At 32.8% G+C, this 14,857-nt stretch overlaps 1 protein-coding gene and 1 non-coding gene across 3 annotated transcripts in view; both read right to left on the bottom strand.

The window, feature by feature from the left end:
• The window catches only part of LOC138691235 (kinesin-like protein KIF12), a 303,486-nt gene that overhangs the window by 91,286 nt on the left and 197,343 nt on the right, over positions 1-14,857 (bottom strand). For both annotated transcript variants that reach the window (XM_069813042.1, XM_069813043.1), the window contains exon 3: positions 1,678-1,770. In XM_069813042.1, the coding sequence (XP_069669143.1) occupies positions 1,678-1,770 (93 nt within the window). The remainder of the gene's footprint in view (positions 1-1,677; positions 1,771-14,857) is intronic.
• TRNAR-CCU (transfer RNA arginine (anticodon CCU)) lies at positions 5,073-5,145 on the bottom strand. The gene has a single exon. It is a non-coding gene; the product is annotated as a tRNA-Arg (tRNA).

Here is a 14,857-nt window from a genome sequence, read left to right as displayed (position 1 = left end):
TTTTATGGCTGATCCTTTCATAATTTATCAATTGCCTAGATATGAGATACTTTACGCAGTAAATCATTAGTATTATTGAAAAAAAAACAGAAAAAAATCACTACTATCAGTTTATGCGGTCCCGAAACTTGAATTCAGGACATCCCGAAAGTTGATTGTCATGTTTTACTATTGAGCCACGTCGCTCGGTTAAAATAATTATCTTCGATTTCTTGCGATATAATAATTCCATAGCAACCGGAGTGAAACATTTGAAAGCTACTATCGTGACACGAAACCCTGTTATTTTGTGAATCAATCATTATTTTTAACAGCCTTCCTGATCTGGTGGTGAGCCAGATCTGGAGTTCCGGGTTCGATTCCCGGACTCGGCTCTCGGAGAATTTTCCTTGAAGAAGAAAAGTTCCCTGGATGTCTAGAGTCTGCAAAATTTGTACGATTGCAAGTGTGCCGGGTTAAATAATTAACCAGTCTTAAAAAATAGAATATAGCGTACGTATCAAGACTGTAGCTAGACAGAAATTTCAACTCGCTTCAACATTACATTGTTGACATTTAGCGCCATCAATGAGCAGAACCAGAAAGCACTAAGAGATGCTAGAGAGTTGCCAATAAATAAATAGATAGATAGATAGATAGATAGATAGATAGATAGATAGATAGATAGATAGATAGATAGATAGATAGATAGATAGATAGATAGATAGATAGATAGATAGATAGATAGATAGATAGATAGATAGATAGATAGATAGATAGATAGATAGATAGATAGATAGATAGATAGATAGATAGATAGATAGATAGATAGATAGATAGATAGATAGATAGATAGATAGATAGATAGATAGATAGATAGATAGATAGATAGATAGATAGATAGATAGATAGATAGATAGATAGATAGATAGATAGATAGATAGATAGATAGATAGATAGATAGATAGATAGATAGATAGATAGATAGATAGATAGATAGATAGATAGATAGATAGATAGATAGATAGATAGATAGATAGATAGATAGATAGATAGATAGATAGATAGATAGATAGATAGATAGATAGATAGATAGATAGATAAAGTAAATAAATAAATAAGCATTTAATTAAACATTATATATACAGGATGAGTTAAAAGTCGCTTTCCATAAACACTCCCTTACATTTAATTATATTCAATTTACATTTTACTACAAATTTCTTTACAGATTTTGTTCAAAATGGAGGCCCTGTTTCTCGATACACAATTCACAACGTTTAGACACTGATTTACAGATGGCAGAACATAACTCACGATTTTCACGAATGACTGTTCGATCATCTGTTGCATCTATGGTTAATTTGCGATTCATTGAAAGAGACTAGCAGTTATTGCATAGAGACGTAACCCAACAAAATAAAACAAAACAACAACAATAGCAAGACATGACATCGGGAAAAACAGTTGACGCACGAACATGGTTGTCAACCCACCACTTATTACACCAGCCATTCCTTTGTTCAAGTTATGACATCTGTATATGCGTACAAGTATGAAACCTAAGAACGAATATTGGGGAAAGCGACTTTTGACTCACCTTGTATATTTATGAACAGCTTATTTCTTGATTTCTGAATAATTCCCGGCTTGTCAGCCATCTTAACTGTACTGTAATGTGAATTTATATGGTCGTACCTGACGACTACATTGATATTATCCTCTGGTGACAGAGCATGGCTGCGTACAGGGGGATGGCTGCCGTCGTCAAGGCGATCTGCAGCTCCGTTCCTGGAAAGAAGGAGAATAACTGATGATATCAAAAAGAAATTAGTAAGGCTTATTCGTTTCTTGAGATACATCCAGACATTTATCACTTAACTAACCGTACCCGTGCGCTCCGCTGCACCTGTTAGAAATAAATATAAAGTAATTACATAATTAAAATAGGACGTTTGATCCAGGGAACAACTTTTACAACAGCGCAAGATAATCTGCTTCGCTCATTACCCAATTTTTTTGCATTGCATTTATTGCATATATATATTTTATGTATTTTAACACGATTCAATTGAGCATAGTTAAAATTTGAATTATAAAATAATGGATTGCTAAGCTAACGTACTATTACTGCATACTAAATCAATACACTCTCGTTGTTCGTTAATTCTCTGAGATTAAAATGAGTGTACATAAATATTATTTTAAGAAATACAGAAAACGAATGTACAAAATAGCCTATCAAATTTTCTGTGCATAAGAAGCTATTTTAATCTTACCTGTCCTTGATTTACTCAGACGTTACTGTAATAACATTATAGCATTATGTCCATCTAGAGAAACTACACTTTCCAATGGTGAAATAATAATTAACTATACAAATCGGTTAATTTAGCTTCTGATATTACTTCATACAAACACAGAAACATTTTCTGTAGGCTATGTTTAATAGCTTTCGATTGTTGATGTCCAAGGCCCCTGTTTCGATTGTTGTTGTCCAAGGCCCATTATAGACAAAGTCATTTGTTCCTAATTCATTGCACCGTCTTAGATGGCGTTATTTTAATTTTAAAACTCATTTAGCTCATTAAATATCAGTCCTATCAAAATGTTTCAAAGAATAAAACTTATCAGAAATCATTTTTAAAGAAAGTTTTGTTATGTAACATTTTTCACAAAAATCAATAATAAGCGAGATATTTCGATTTATTTAATTCAGGCCCCCTTAAAACCCCCCTTTTAAATAACGTATTTTGAATGCCATATAGCCTAAAATCTAAGTTACAACGAACTTAATTTATATTCCAATTTTCATCGAAATCCGTTCAGCTATTATCGCGTGAAAAGGTAACAAACATACAGACAGACAGAAAAACATACAAACAAAAATAAAAAGAAAAGCGATTTTCGGTTTCAGAATGGTTAATTATACATGTTAACACCAATTATTTTTAGAAAATAGAAAATTACCAGAAAAATTTTGGCTACAGACTTATTATTATTATTATTATTATTATTATTATTATTATTATTATTATAGATGAACAACAATAATACGATTACAAACCATTTATAACAAATGACAATAGAAACAGAATCCCAACAATAGTTCACGGCCTACTGATGAATACTTAAAGATGCTATTCATGCTATATGACCTAAGATGTTAAAGCGAGTATAAATAAACTTGACAATAATATATAATGTGGGTATTGTAATTACCTACTATAGTGTGTACCGGCTATAAAATGGCTAAGCGAGGAAGAACTTTCAATTTTAATAATGATATTGTGTAATTTAATATAAAAACAAAATTATACTGCCGATGTTTCTGTTTTAAGAAGAGTAGTGGGTATATTGGCTAATATTTTTCCTATTATAAATCCAATAACAACAAAAATTTGAGATAATCTAAATAAATAAAGTTAAAACGCTTTAAAGAGAAGTATGTTTTGAACACACAAGAAAGAAGTTCAAGTCTTCTATTAACTTTACTTAAATTAATACACTTAAATCAAGAATAAAATAAATCTTAATACCAAAAAAAAAAAAAAAAAAAAAATGTTATAAAATTTTCTGCCGCGATTTTTCAGCGACGTTCGAATAACAGGAAAAAGTGACATACAGCCCTAGATCATATATGTAACAGATAAATCGGGGTTATAGGCATTGAGGTTAACAACTTTTGTCAGGTTTACTACGCTGCCATCTAGTTGTTACATAAGGAGTCACGTCATAATACCCATTTGAATTGCATTAGCGACTGTGCTGCCATCTCGTGTTCGTTTACGGCGGACGGGTGGCGATCCTGGCGGTTGTTCTCTTCAAAGTGCTGCCGATTTTAATGTAGCGAGGAGTTATCTGTTACATATATGATCTAGGATACAGCTTAGAACAAATTTATAGTCATAAAAAATTGCTTTTACAACATGCGTTCGGCAATCAAGCAACACAAATATTACACCTTGTAAAATCTTTAATTTTACATATTAGCTTACAGGAAATTTGTGGACTTAGCTACTGTTTGGCATTTTAATTTTGAATATTTAAATTCTCTTCTTTTACAATCCATTAAACATTCCTGAATCATCGCCTAACAATTATTAGCGATTTATCTGTTACCTAAAGAGTTGCTTAAATCATAATATCTACAAGCGTAATGTTGCGAGATATTAAGATAAAATATTATATTAAGGACACGTAAAACTGGCGGTCGTCAGTTCGAATATACCAGAATAGCTCATGGTCAGTACTATAGCCTCAGTTTTGCTTGACAAGCACACATCACCATGGTGACTCGATGGCATTGAATTTACCACCGTGTTTATGTTGTACATAAGTGATACAATCGCTGAAAAGACAGCTACATTTAAACCACAAAACAGTCCGTTTTGCAGAAACTTAACTTCTAATTTTCTATCCGTAACTTTCCAGTCTTACTTAGCGGCTTTTAAAGTACTCAGAAGTTCACTGCCGCCCTTACATAAGCCCGCCATCGGCCCCTATCCTGAGCAAGATTAATCCACTCCCTACCATCACATCCCACCTCCCTAAAATCCATTTTAATATTATCCTCTCAACTATGTCTCGGCCTTCATAAAGATCTTTTTCTTTCAGATCTACCAACTAACACTCTACTGTGTAAGTATTTATGAATTCACCCATACGTGCTACATGCCCTGCTCATCTCAAACGTCTGGATTTAATGTTCCTAATTATGTCAGGTGAAGAATACAATGCGTGCAGTTCTGCGTTGTGTATCTTTCTCCATTTTCCCGTAACTTCATCCCTCTTAGCCCAAATATTTTTCTAAGTACCTTTTACTCGAACACCTTTAACTTCCGTTCTTCTCTCAGAACAGAGTCCAAGTTTCACAACCATACAGAACAACCGGTAATATAACTGTGTTTATATTTGTTTGTGTTGCTCCAAGATATTTGAATTGTTCTACCTTTCCAAATGATAAATTTCCTTATATAAATATAAATTTATATAAATTTCCACTTTCCAGCTCTCATTGTACAATCATTTTAATAAAACATGTCACTACTAATACGTAAATTATGAATATAACTTAAATAAAAATTCTAACTTACCCCTGGTGGGACTCGAACCCACAATCCCCGGTTTAGGAGACCGATGCCTTATCCATTAGGCCACAGGGGCTACAAGAAAACAAGCCTCTGCTCAAGCCAGTAGTTCAACTCCGTTGGGTAGAACGGAGGGTAAAGGGAGGGGAAAATAATTGAAAGGTAGTACGTGAAAATATGATCTTGCAAAGGAAACTGGGGCAGACAGGAAGTCTCTATGTGAGCCCCAAGCCTGTTGATCATTTGTCTCACTTCTATTTTCGCCGTTCCTTACGAAGGAATGTTGGAGAATTTTGAAGGGGAAAGTCGAAAATGGACGTAACCTAATAACTATGGGAGCAACAGGGCAGGATCGCTGAAGATGTTAAAAGACAACACAGCGAGTGAAAAGTGGTGGCGCCACAGCCCCCGGCAACTGTCGGCCCAAGAAAGCTTGTGTTTTACAAATAATCGATCTCATTTAGTTAAATACTGTCTCTGAACAGAATAAATGGAATTTTGTAATATAAGCATTCAGTTGTCATAGTAACATATTTTATTTGTTTAAAGAATTGCTTCAATCCCTTGGGAACGGCATCTTATCAATAAATTTGTGGAAGTAAATGTTTTCAGCGCTGAAAAATTGTAGAACACTTAATATTAGTACAAAATATGAACGCAGTTATTCTGTATTGCTTCTCGTAACATAGGTTACATTTTGTTTTCAGTGTAAACATGAGGAAATGTAAGATCTGTTGCCACGTGAAATCATTTTGCTGGAGACTTCTGGGAAGAACTCAAACAGCGTTACCAACTGTTTAACAATCATGGATACGACGAAACTGATTCTGTAGAAACTCCGTACACAACAGAAATTGATAAAATAATGTCCCAAACAGCCTAATTTACTTTAACTACAAACCACTGTTTTTAAATAAATGAACTATAAGCTTAAGCTTAGTTTATCCAAAATCAGATCCATCCTTGACCGAAGTACTCAGGGCGCATGGGAAGAGAGAATTCTTTACTTTTCATGTTTTCTTTTCTATACGAATTGTTATTTCACAATTTATAGCAAAGACGAGTATATCCTTACATTTTTTCTCAAAATAATACACGACAAAGTCTGAAAAAATGTGAAATTGTCCATAAAAGTGATCTGTATTTTTGACAAACGAAAGATTGTTATGGCAACGCATAACACATATCATGGTGACGAATAATATTGTAATATTATATAAATAGCTGAGATGTTTTGTTTAATATTTGTCGTTAATGTTTTATTTGGATGTAGTATTCCGTATTGTGAATGAAGGTGTATAAATATTGTGAATAAAGGTATATAAATGCGAAAAATACATTTGAAATGAATAAGCTTCGATAACTACATACTGAAGTAGGATAAGCTGAACACATGTGCGGAGTAATATCATAGTCTAGTATATACAGTCACGAAACTTGAGTTGTGAGGGTACTAGGAACAATAGACGTACAGTACTATTTCGCATTGTCTGTAATGAGGCGATAGTAGCGATCCTAATGGTTAGCAACTATCTAGGGATGCATATTCCCTACGTATTGAGCTTCGTGACTGTAGATACTACACTGTGGTAATATGTTAAGAGTGAGTTTTAGATGGGATGGTCTATGTTTACTAATAAAAATAAAAATCTTATTTTTAAATCTCATTGTTATGTAAGGCCTCATGACCTTAACTCTTCCAGAATGAATGAATGAATGAATGAATGAATGAATGAATAAATAAATAAATAAATAAATAAATAAACAACTATTCTTAAAAGCTAAATGGATAGTGCCACAGCTAGGGTAATAATTTAAACAAAATTCTCTTTGATCACAAAATAATCTTAATGACATAAAAGACCATAAGAAACATACTACACTGACATTACGCAGTCCAATTATATTACAACGGTAGCTTTTACAACTATGTCCAATTGTTTTATTTCAAGAAGTCCAATGTCTTTATTTGCCAATATAGTGTTGTGGAAACATCTCATTGAGGTCCTCACGAACGAAAATGGCATAATAAGCATAATGGGTCATCCATCTTACCAGATCCTCTCGACTGGCCACCTCACAGCCCTGACTTCACAACCTGTGACAATGCGTTATGGAGTTTCATCAACAGCATTGTTGCACAGGAATGGTACGACACCATTGAGGAATTGAAGGACTCCATGCCACGCGCTTTCCAACAGATTACACCAATAATGCTGAAGTGAATGTCACACTGAACTGGCGACACATTATTTTGTGTGAGGAGAATAATGGGAGACATATCGACCTTTTGGATACTTAGGACATACATTTATTTTAGAGTGGATGTATGATTGCATTATGCCCGGAATTACCTACATAAATAGTGTGTATATTTGAGGTATTTATAGGATGTAACGGGACTTTGTGCCCATCCTGTATATTATTTGACTGTAATCATATTATTATTCATTACGGAATATGATGTTGCCTTTTCCATCTCGACATGATTACAATAATAAGGTGCAATTTCATTCGATCACGGCACACATTGAAGATAAGAATTTCATTTTCAATATAAACGAGAAAAAATATTGTTTAAAAAGTATTTCTTGTAGACTGCACAATCTAGAACAACTATTTACAAAGTTAAGCGTGAAAAGATGATTTTAAATAAATGAGCATTTTATATAATTTTTAAAATATAAACTTAACATTTTCTTTAGTAAAATCACTTTATTTCGCCTACATCATTTCCAAATGAATCTGCTTGTATATACAGAATATGATAAAGAATCTCTCCTACAGTTTCTGTAGATTCGGAGAAATCATTGTACACAGGAGGACGTATAGACGAAGAGAAATACCGTGTATTTGAGACCATTTTACTGTATCGGTAGGTGAAAATGTGAATTTTGGCGTAATGCTCGAAATAAATTTCCAACACAAAATAATTTCACATTTATACATTAGATAGTGAGTGGAGTCATCATTCTCACATAATTATAGATTTCATCCGCCTCATCTACTGATAAATCATAAGTCCCTCCGAAATTTGGAACTAAAATCTGAAGTTAGGTCTACATATTTTTACATATTTGATACCAATTACACATTTACGTGTCAGTCCACATGAAACTATACACTTTGGCCTAACGACTATATTATCGATTTCTATAGGTGGTACAATGTCATTTAGTTCCGAAACAAGCGACGAGTCAATAAATGTCACAGCAAATGTGCAACCGTAGCAGTACAGAAACATACAAGATACGAATATGTTTTCGGGTTTAATAAACAGTGCGATTAATTAACAATATCTAAAACACCGGTTTTCTGAACTTTTTTTAGCATTTCAATAAGTTTTACAAAATGAAGCCCTATTTAACGGTAACCCACTGAAAATCATGAACATTTTCCAAAAAAATTTATTGCCTATTTCACTTCTTTGGAATGTATATTTTCACACCCCAAGAGGATTTAGATGAATTCTGATTACAAATTTTTAAATTATTTAAAAAAAATCAAGATTGTAAAGGGGCGTGGCATTTAAAGAGCTTTCAAAATTATTTCTTAATCAAAGAATACTTTTTTTTATACAAATTTCTGAGTATAAATCTAGTAACTTTTTGTTCTAAAGTTGGCTCCCTGAAGTTACTACATCAATGTAACAGAGAAGAAATTTAATAGCCTATGTGTTACATAAATATTCATTTTCCTTTCAAATCCACTTTTCCGTAAGTTTATTTTTCTTGATTCAACACCAGCTTTTTATGCCAAATATTAACCAATCTGGATGAAATTTTTACTGCAAGTACTACGAGGTAGCTGCATGTTTCTATGCATTTATTTTGTAAGAAATTCTGCTAGTTTATTTTATTAATATTTTTTTCATAAATAATAAAAAATAAAACTTTTCCAAATTAAAAATATTAAAAAAAATAGCTATTTAATAAAATGAATGCATAGAAATGTATCTCTATGTCATGTGAATGTAACGAAAAAAAAAATGAAGCTTAAAAATTGATATATTCTATAAAAATTATTTTATTATTTATTTATTTATTTATTTATTTATTTATTTATTTATTTATTTAATCTGACAGGATTAAGGCCATAAGGCCTTCTCTTCCATCCTACCAGATAGGACATATAAATACAAAAAAGAAATACAAACACTGATGAAAATAATACAAATTAAGTTAAAGCCCTATAGAGGGTCAACAGAGTCAAAAGAACACTATAGAGCTCTCATCGAGCTAATACAAGAAAAAAAGAAAAGAAAGAAAAACAGATATAGAAATGATAGTGTTAATGATAGTTTTCAAAATTTAAAATTTAGCGATAAATATAGACTAATAATACACAGTGAAAATTGTTTAGATCCCAAAAGTTGTAAATGTCCACCTTTGAAAGAAGCCACGTATGTCAAATATCTGGGTATCATTATCGATCAGAATTTAAAATGGCCTCATCACATTACTTATTTTTGTAAGAGGCTTCGTAAAACAATTTATAAATTCGTTAATCTTCGATGCTACTTACCTATTAGAGTTCTACGAAATGTTTATTTGGCCATTATTCAGTCTATCATTCAATATGGTATAATTGTTTGGGGTGGAAGTACAAAAATTAATCTTAGTCCGTTAAATTTACTACAAAAACGAATAATTAAAATTTGTTTGAAGAAACGTTTCGATTATCCAACTAAATTAATTTATTCTGAATTTAATGTATTTAATATTGAACAAATTTATAAGTATACGCTGTTAAAATTTTATCATAAAAATCGTAATAAGTCTGTATTACAGACACACAATTATGACACAAGACGAAATATTAATTCAATATTAGTAGAACCTAAATCTCTCACATCTGCTGGTCTAAAGCATAACATAAATTTTGGCCCTCGGTTGTACAATGCTTTAACTAAATTCCACCCAGAACTTCTAAAATGTAACCCACTAAGATATAACAAGAAAATTAGAAACGTGTTAATATCACAGTCTACTATATACAGTCGCGAAGCTTGAGGTGATTTTTTGCAAATCTCGTGATAAAGCTCTCCAAGCGGTTAGCAACTACTAATAATAGACTGTCCACGGTCGACTTTGGACTGTGTCGTATTTCCATCGAGTGCTAGCTCGTTGCGTATTTCACATTGATGCTTGTGAAATGTTCGTTATTGGTTGTGATGAAGATGTTAATGGCTAAAATACAATAATTGGAATAATAATATTTTACTAGAGAAGTAGAAAAATTAAGTTTGTTTTAATGAAATTTATTGATCACGTTTTATTTTCAATTCTGGTGGGATTATTATTGCTTAGGCCTACTTTTTTTTCAAAGATATGTTTTTAATTATAGCTGTTAATTTTGTTGTTATTTTTATTTGTTACTTTACTAGAGACGCAGAAAAAGTCTGTTACAATAAAATTTATTGATCACGTTTTATTTCCAATTCTGGTGTGATTATTATTGCTTAACCTCATCCCACTTTGTTAACTACGTAAGCCTACACTTCAAGTACCGGTACACGTAAGTTACTCCATTAATTCATATTTCCATTATTATAGTTGTAAAGGGAAATGCAAATTAATATTTATTGGTTTCATAGTTAATTATCGCTATAATCTTGAATGAGTAAAACGATTATAGTAAATTTCAGTTCGTTTTGTACAAACAAAAATAATATTAACCTATTTCTTGCAGATCTTCGAGTTTATGGTGGAATTTAATATACTTCATTAAAATAATAAATTAACTTTATGCATTTACTATTTCAATAATGGAAGGAACGTGTTAATTTTTCCAAAAGAACACAACGAAAGTGTAACATATGTTGTCGTCTACTAGGAGAGAGATCTGCGATGATGAGGCGATAGTAGCGATCCTAGTGGTGGGAAACTACACATGTTTGCATTTTTACTACATATTGAGCTTCGCGACTGTATATAGTAGACTGTTAATATCTTCAATTTGATTAAATATATTTATAGCCTATGTGTATGAATTAATCAACCTATATTATATTTGTATTCTATAATTATGAAATATATATTAGTCCTACTTTTCACGTGCGATATTATTCTTCTCTAGTGTTAATATTATATTATACTAGTGGCTTGTGCAGCAAATGCTGCAAATTAAGTTCGTTAGACGTTCAAATAAAAATGTTTCAGATTTATTTTTAATGAAGAATACTTGTCTTTTCAATAGTTACACTCAGGGACAAAAAAAACCGGACACTTTAATATTTGCTGGTATTTTGCAAAATATTATCTTCTCATACAATATTATGGTAGCCATCTGTTGTTATGGAGACGTGTATACATTGTTGATTGTTTTTTGTTTTATAAACAAGCCATTACAACCACATATTCCAATTTTGCTTTCGGAGTTTCAGCTATAACAATTTTGTCTCAACCATTTTGTGCTTCATTATCGTTATCATTCGTTATTTCTTTATTTTTACATTTTCTGAGTTTAAGTGGGGTTGTAACATTTGTCTTAAAACAAGATGCGACCTGAAGATGTGGCTCGAGCTGCAGCCCTTTACGATGATGGACGCAGGGTACGTTACATTGCAAATGTTATGAATATGGCTAGAAGCACAACCCATGATGCCATAAAACGGTATAGAGAGACCCTAGAATATCCCAGAAGACCAGGTTCGGGTCGTCCAAGAGCTACAAATCCAAATGAAGACAGGTATATGGTGTTGAGAGTTCTTAGGGAGCGCAACCTGCCAGCTACTAGTGTAGCCCAGCAATTTGTTAACATGCATGGACGCCCAATTTCGGCCAAAACAGTTAGAAGGAGGTTGAAAGCAAGTGGACTGATATCAAGTAGACCTGCAACTGGTCCCAGACTTCTCAGGATGCATCGAGTTGAACGACTGCGTTTTGCAAATGATCACAGGGATTGGAGAAATGGACAGTGGAGCTGTGTTCTGTTCACCGATGAGTCCCGTTTCAATCTGTGCTCACCTGATGGACGTGAAAGAGTTTGGAGAAGGAGGGGAGAACGATTTTCACAGTGTTGCATTTCCGAAAATGTGCCGTATGGAGGTGGTGGAGTGATCGTTTGGGAAGGAGTGTGTACGGATGCTCGTACAGAGTTGGTTTTTGTTGAAAATGGAAGACTAACAGCTGATATGTATATAACAGAATGTTTGGCTGATCATGTTGTGCCATTTGGCCAATTTGTAGGCGATAATTTTGTTTTAATGCATGATAATGCACGGCCGTATATTGCCCATGCGGTCGAAGATTATCTCCAAGAAGTGGGAATCCATGTTCTTCCATGGCCAGCAAGGAGTCCAGACATGAACCCAATTGAACACGTGTGGGACATGCTGGGACGGCGTGTTAAGCATAGATGACCGAGACCAGAATCGCTACAAGAGTTGAGGCGAGCACTTTGCGAAGAATGGGAACTTATTCCTCAAGAAGACATTGCTAACCAAATTGAGAGCATGCCAAGACGTATGGATGCAGTTATTCAAGCCAGAGGGGGTAATACCCGTTACTAAAAAGAGTTTTTAATGTTTAAGGCACCATAAAATGAAAAAACAGTTAGACCAAACGATGCCATAGTTATACGCCCTTTGTAATTTTTTGTAAAATTTCTCATTAGAGATTTTTATTTTTTTTTTTAATGTTGTCGTATAAGGTGCTAAATGGAACATTATTTTGTTTAAATGGGTTTTGTTTCATTTTGAAATAATTGGCAACAAAATACAAGCAAATATAGAAGTGTCCGGTTTTTTTGTCCCTGAGTGTATTTGCTCCCATAATAATGAAACATACTCCCTCTGAATGTATTTTTTTGAGTTTCAACGCCAAAACGCAAGTATCAATGTCAGGACGATAGCAGTAGCTATTTCAGGTCATTGTGGATTGTAGGCGAAAGTTAAAAAAATGTCAGGTTTGCTAAGCTTTCGAACAATAGCATTTTCGTATAGCTGCTGCATGTAGAACTTGAAATGTAGAGCGTAAAATCATTTTATCCTACTAAGAGATCTTGCTGAAATGATCTGGATACTACAAAATTTTCTAGGCCTCTTATTTTATCAGTAAGTAATACCTTTTGATCTTTTCTTAGGAACTGTAATTTTTGCGCTCTGTCGAGCCAATACTGAAGACAATGACACATATCAATATCTACACTACACCGCCATTAAGTATATGAAAAAGACCCAACCCCACTGGGCTAAAAAATATTTGATTTTTAATAACAATATTATTATCTTACTTAAGTTTTGTAGTTATATATAGCAGCCACTCAGTAAATTATAGAAATGAAGATCTAAATTAAGATATTCTCTACATTTACAACCTCAAAACGTTTCACTTTCATGTAATCAATATAGCATCAATATTATGTACGATTAATGAAAAATAGATGCATCATGATATTAACTATAATAATATTTAATTTCTAATGATAATAATGCCATCAAACCACCTCAAGTTTCGTAGATTTGAATATCCAATACACAGCCGTACTCAGAAAATTGTTATACACTGCAGAATCAGTTTTTAATAACAAATTGAATTGAGCTCTAAATATGTCGGCAATCCTGCAGGTCATGGCCTTCGTGTAATAGCCTATTGTTTATTGTAGTTTGTGTTTTGTTCTGAAATTCAATCAAGTCGGCCGTGATTCGATAAAATTAGTTCTCAAAACTGACAACAGATGGATTTTGGAAAATAGGAAAATCATGTAGGAAAATTGACATTTCACTGAAAACTACTACTTTTCCGAAAAACTATGGGTTCCAAGCTTCAAAATGAGGGACTATTTATTAAAATCCGTTCAGCCGTTTTCCCGTAATTTCCATTACCAGTTCAAATTATATATATAGATAATTCCATTGCCGCTGTAATTATATTTTAGTTCCTATTTTATTTTACTTATTTATTTATATTATTATTATTTTTTATTTTAATATATCTGAACTGCAACCGAGCACGAGCGCTGCTCATTCGGTCTCAAATTTTGTTAATACTACTGTATCTTCTTTTTATATTGCTTGTATTATTTTATTTGTATTGCTCTTCGTTTGTTTTGTAATTATATTTCTTTATTCTGTATATTTGAATTTAAATAAAATAAATTTAAATAAAAAAACTGTTAACAACAATAATAATAATAATAATAATAATAATAATAATAATAATAATAAAACATTATACATATTAATTGTCAATTTTACAACAGCATAGTTACAATAGTTACTATTGTCATGGCTTACGCCGAAGTTGCGCAACCTGACAGGTGTTCAACAAGCAATTCCATGAACTAGAATGTGATTTTTAAATTTAAATTTGAATTTTGATATTGTCCGACAGTCTCTGAAATGGTCAGGGAGAGATTTGGGGATTTGAAAATATTTCTAAAAAAAAAAAAAAGTCAAAAGCCAAAAACATCTGGGAGTTCAAAATTTGGATTTTTTTAGTCCTTTACATAGTAAACATACCCTCAAAATTTGGTTAAAAGAAAATGATTAGGAAAAAAGTTGTCACTTTTAGTGGACCTTTAGACCTCTTGGGTGAATCATATGCCCCTCATATTGATGTAGTTGTATGAAAAGCAAGTTCCTGAGATTAAAATCTCGTCGTTGTGCTTAAATGAGTGCCTAGTGACTTATTTATTGATTGGCAATCAGAGAGCACTAATGCCTCGAATCACAAAGTGTCGCAGAGCACGGGACTAACGCAACGCATGCGTTCATGTATTATGCACGAGGGCAGGGACGGGCCTCGAAGACTCCATGCTGTTCGACAGCTCTGATTTAGCCTGCT

Source organism: Periplaneta americana, chromosome 16, assembly GCF_040183065.1.
Source record: "Periplaneta americana isolate PAMFEO1 chromosome 16, P.americana_PAMFEO1_priV1, whole genome shotgun sequence".
Classification (NCBI taxonomy): Eukaryota; Metazoa; Arthropoda; class Insecta; order Blattodea; family Blattidae; genus Periplaneta; species Periplaneta americana.
Note: the sequence above shows the minus strand (reverse complement) of the source record. Positions and strands in the feature narration are given on the sequence as shown.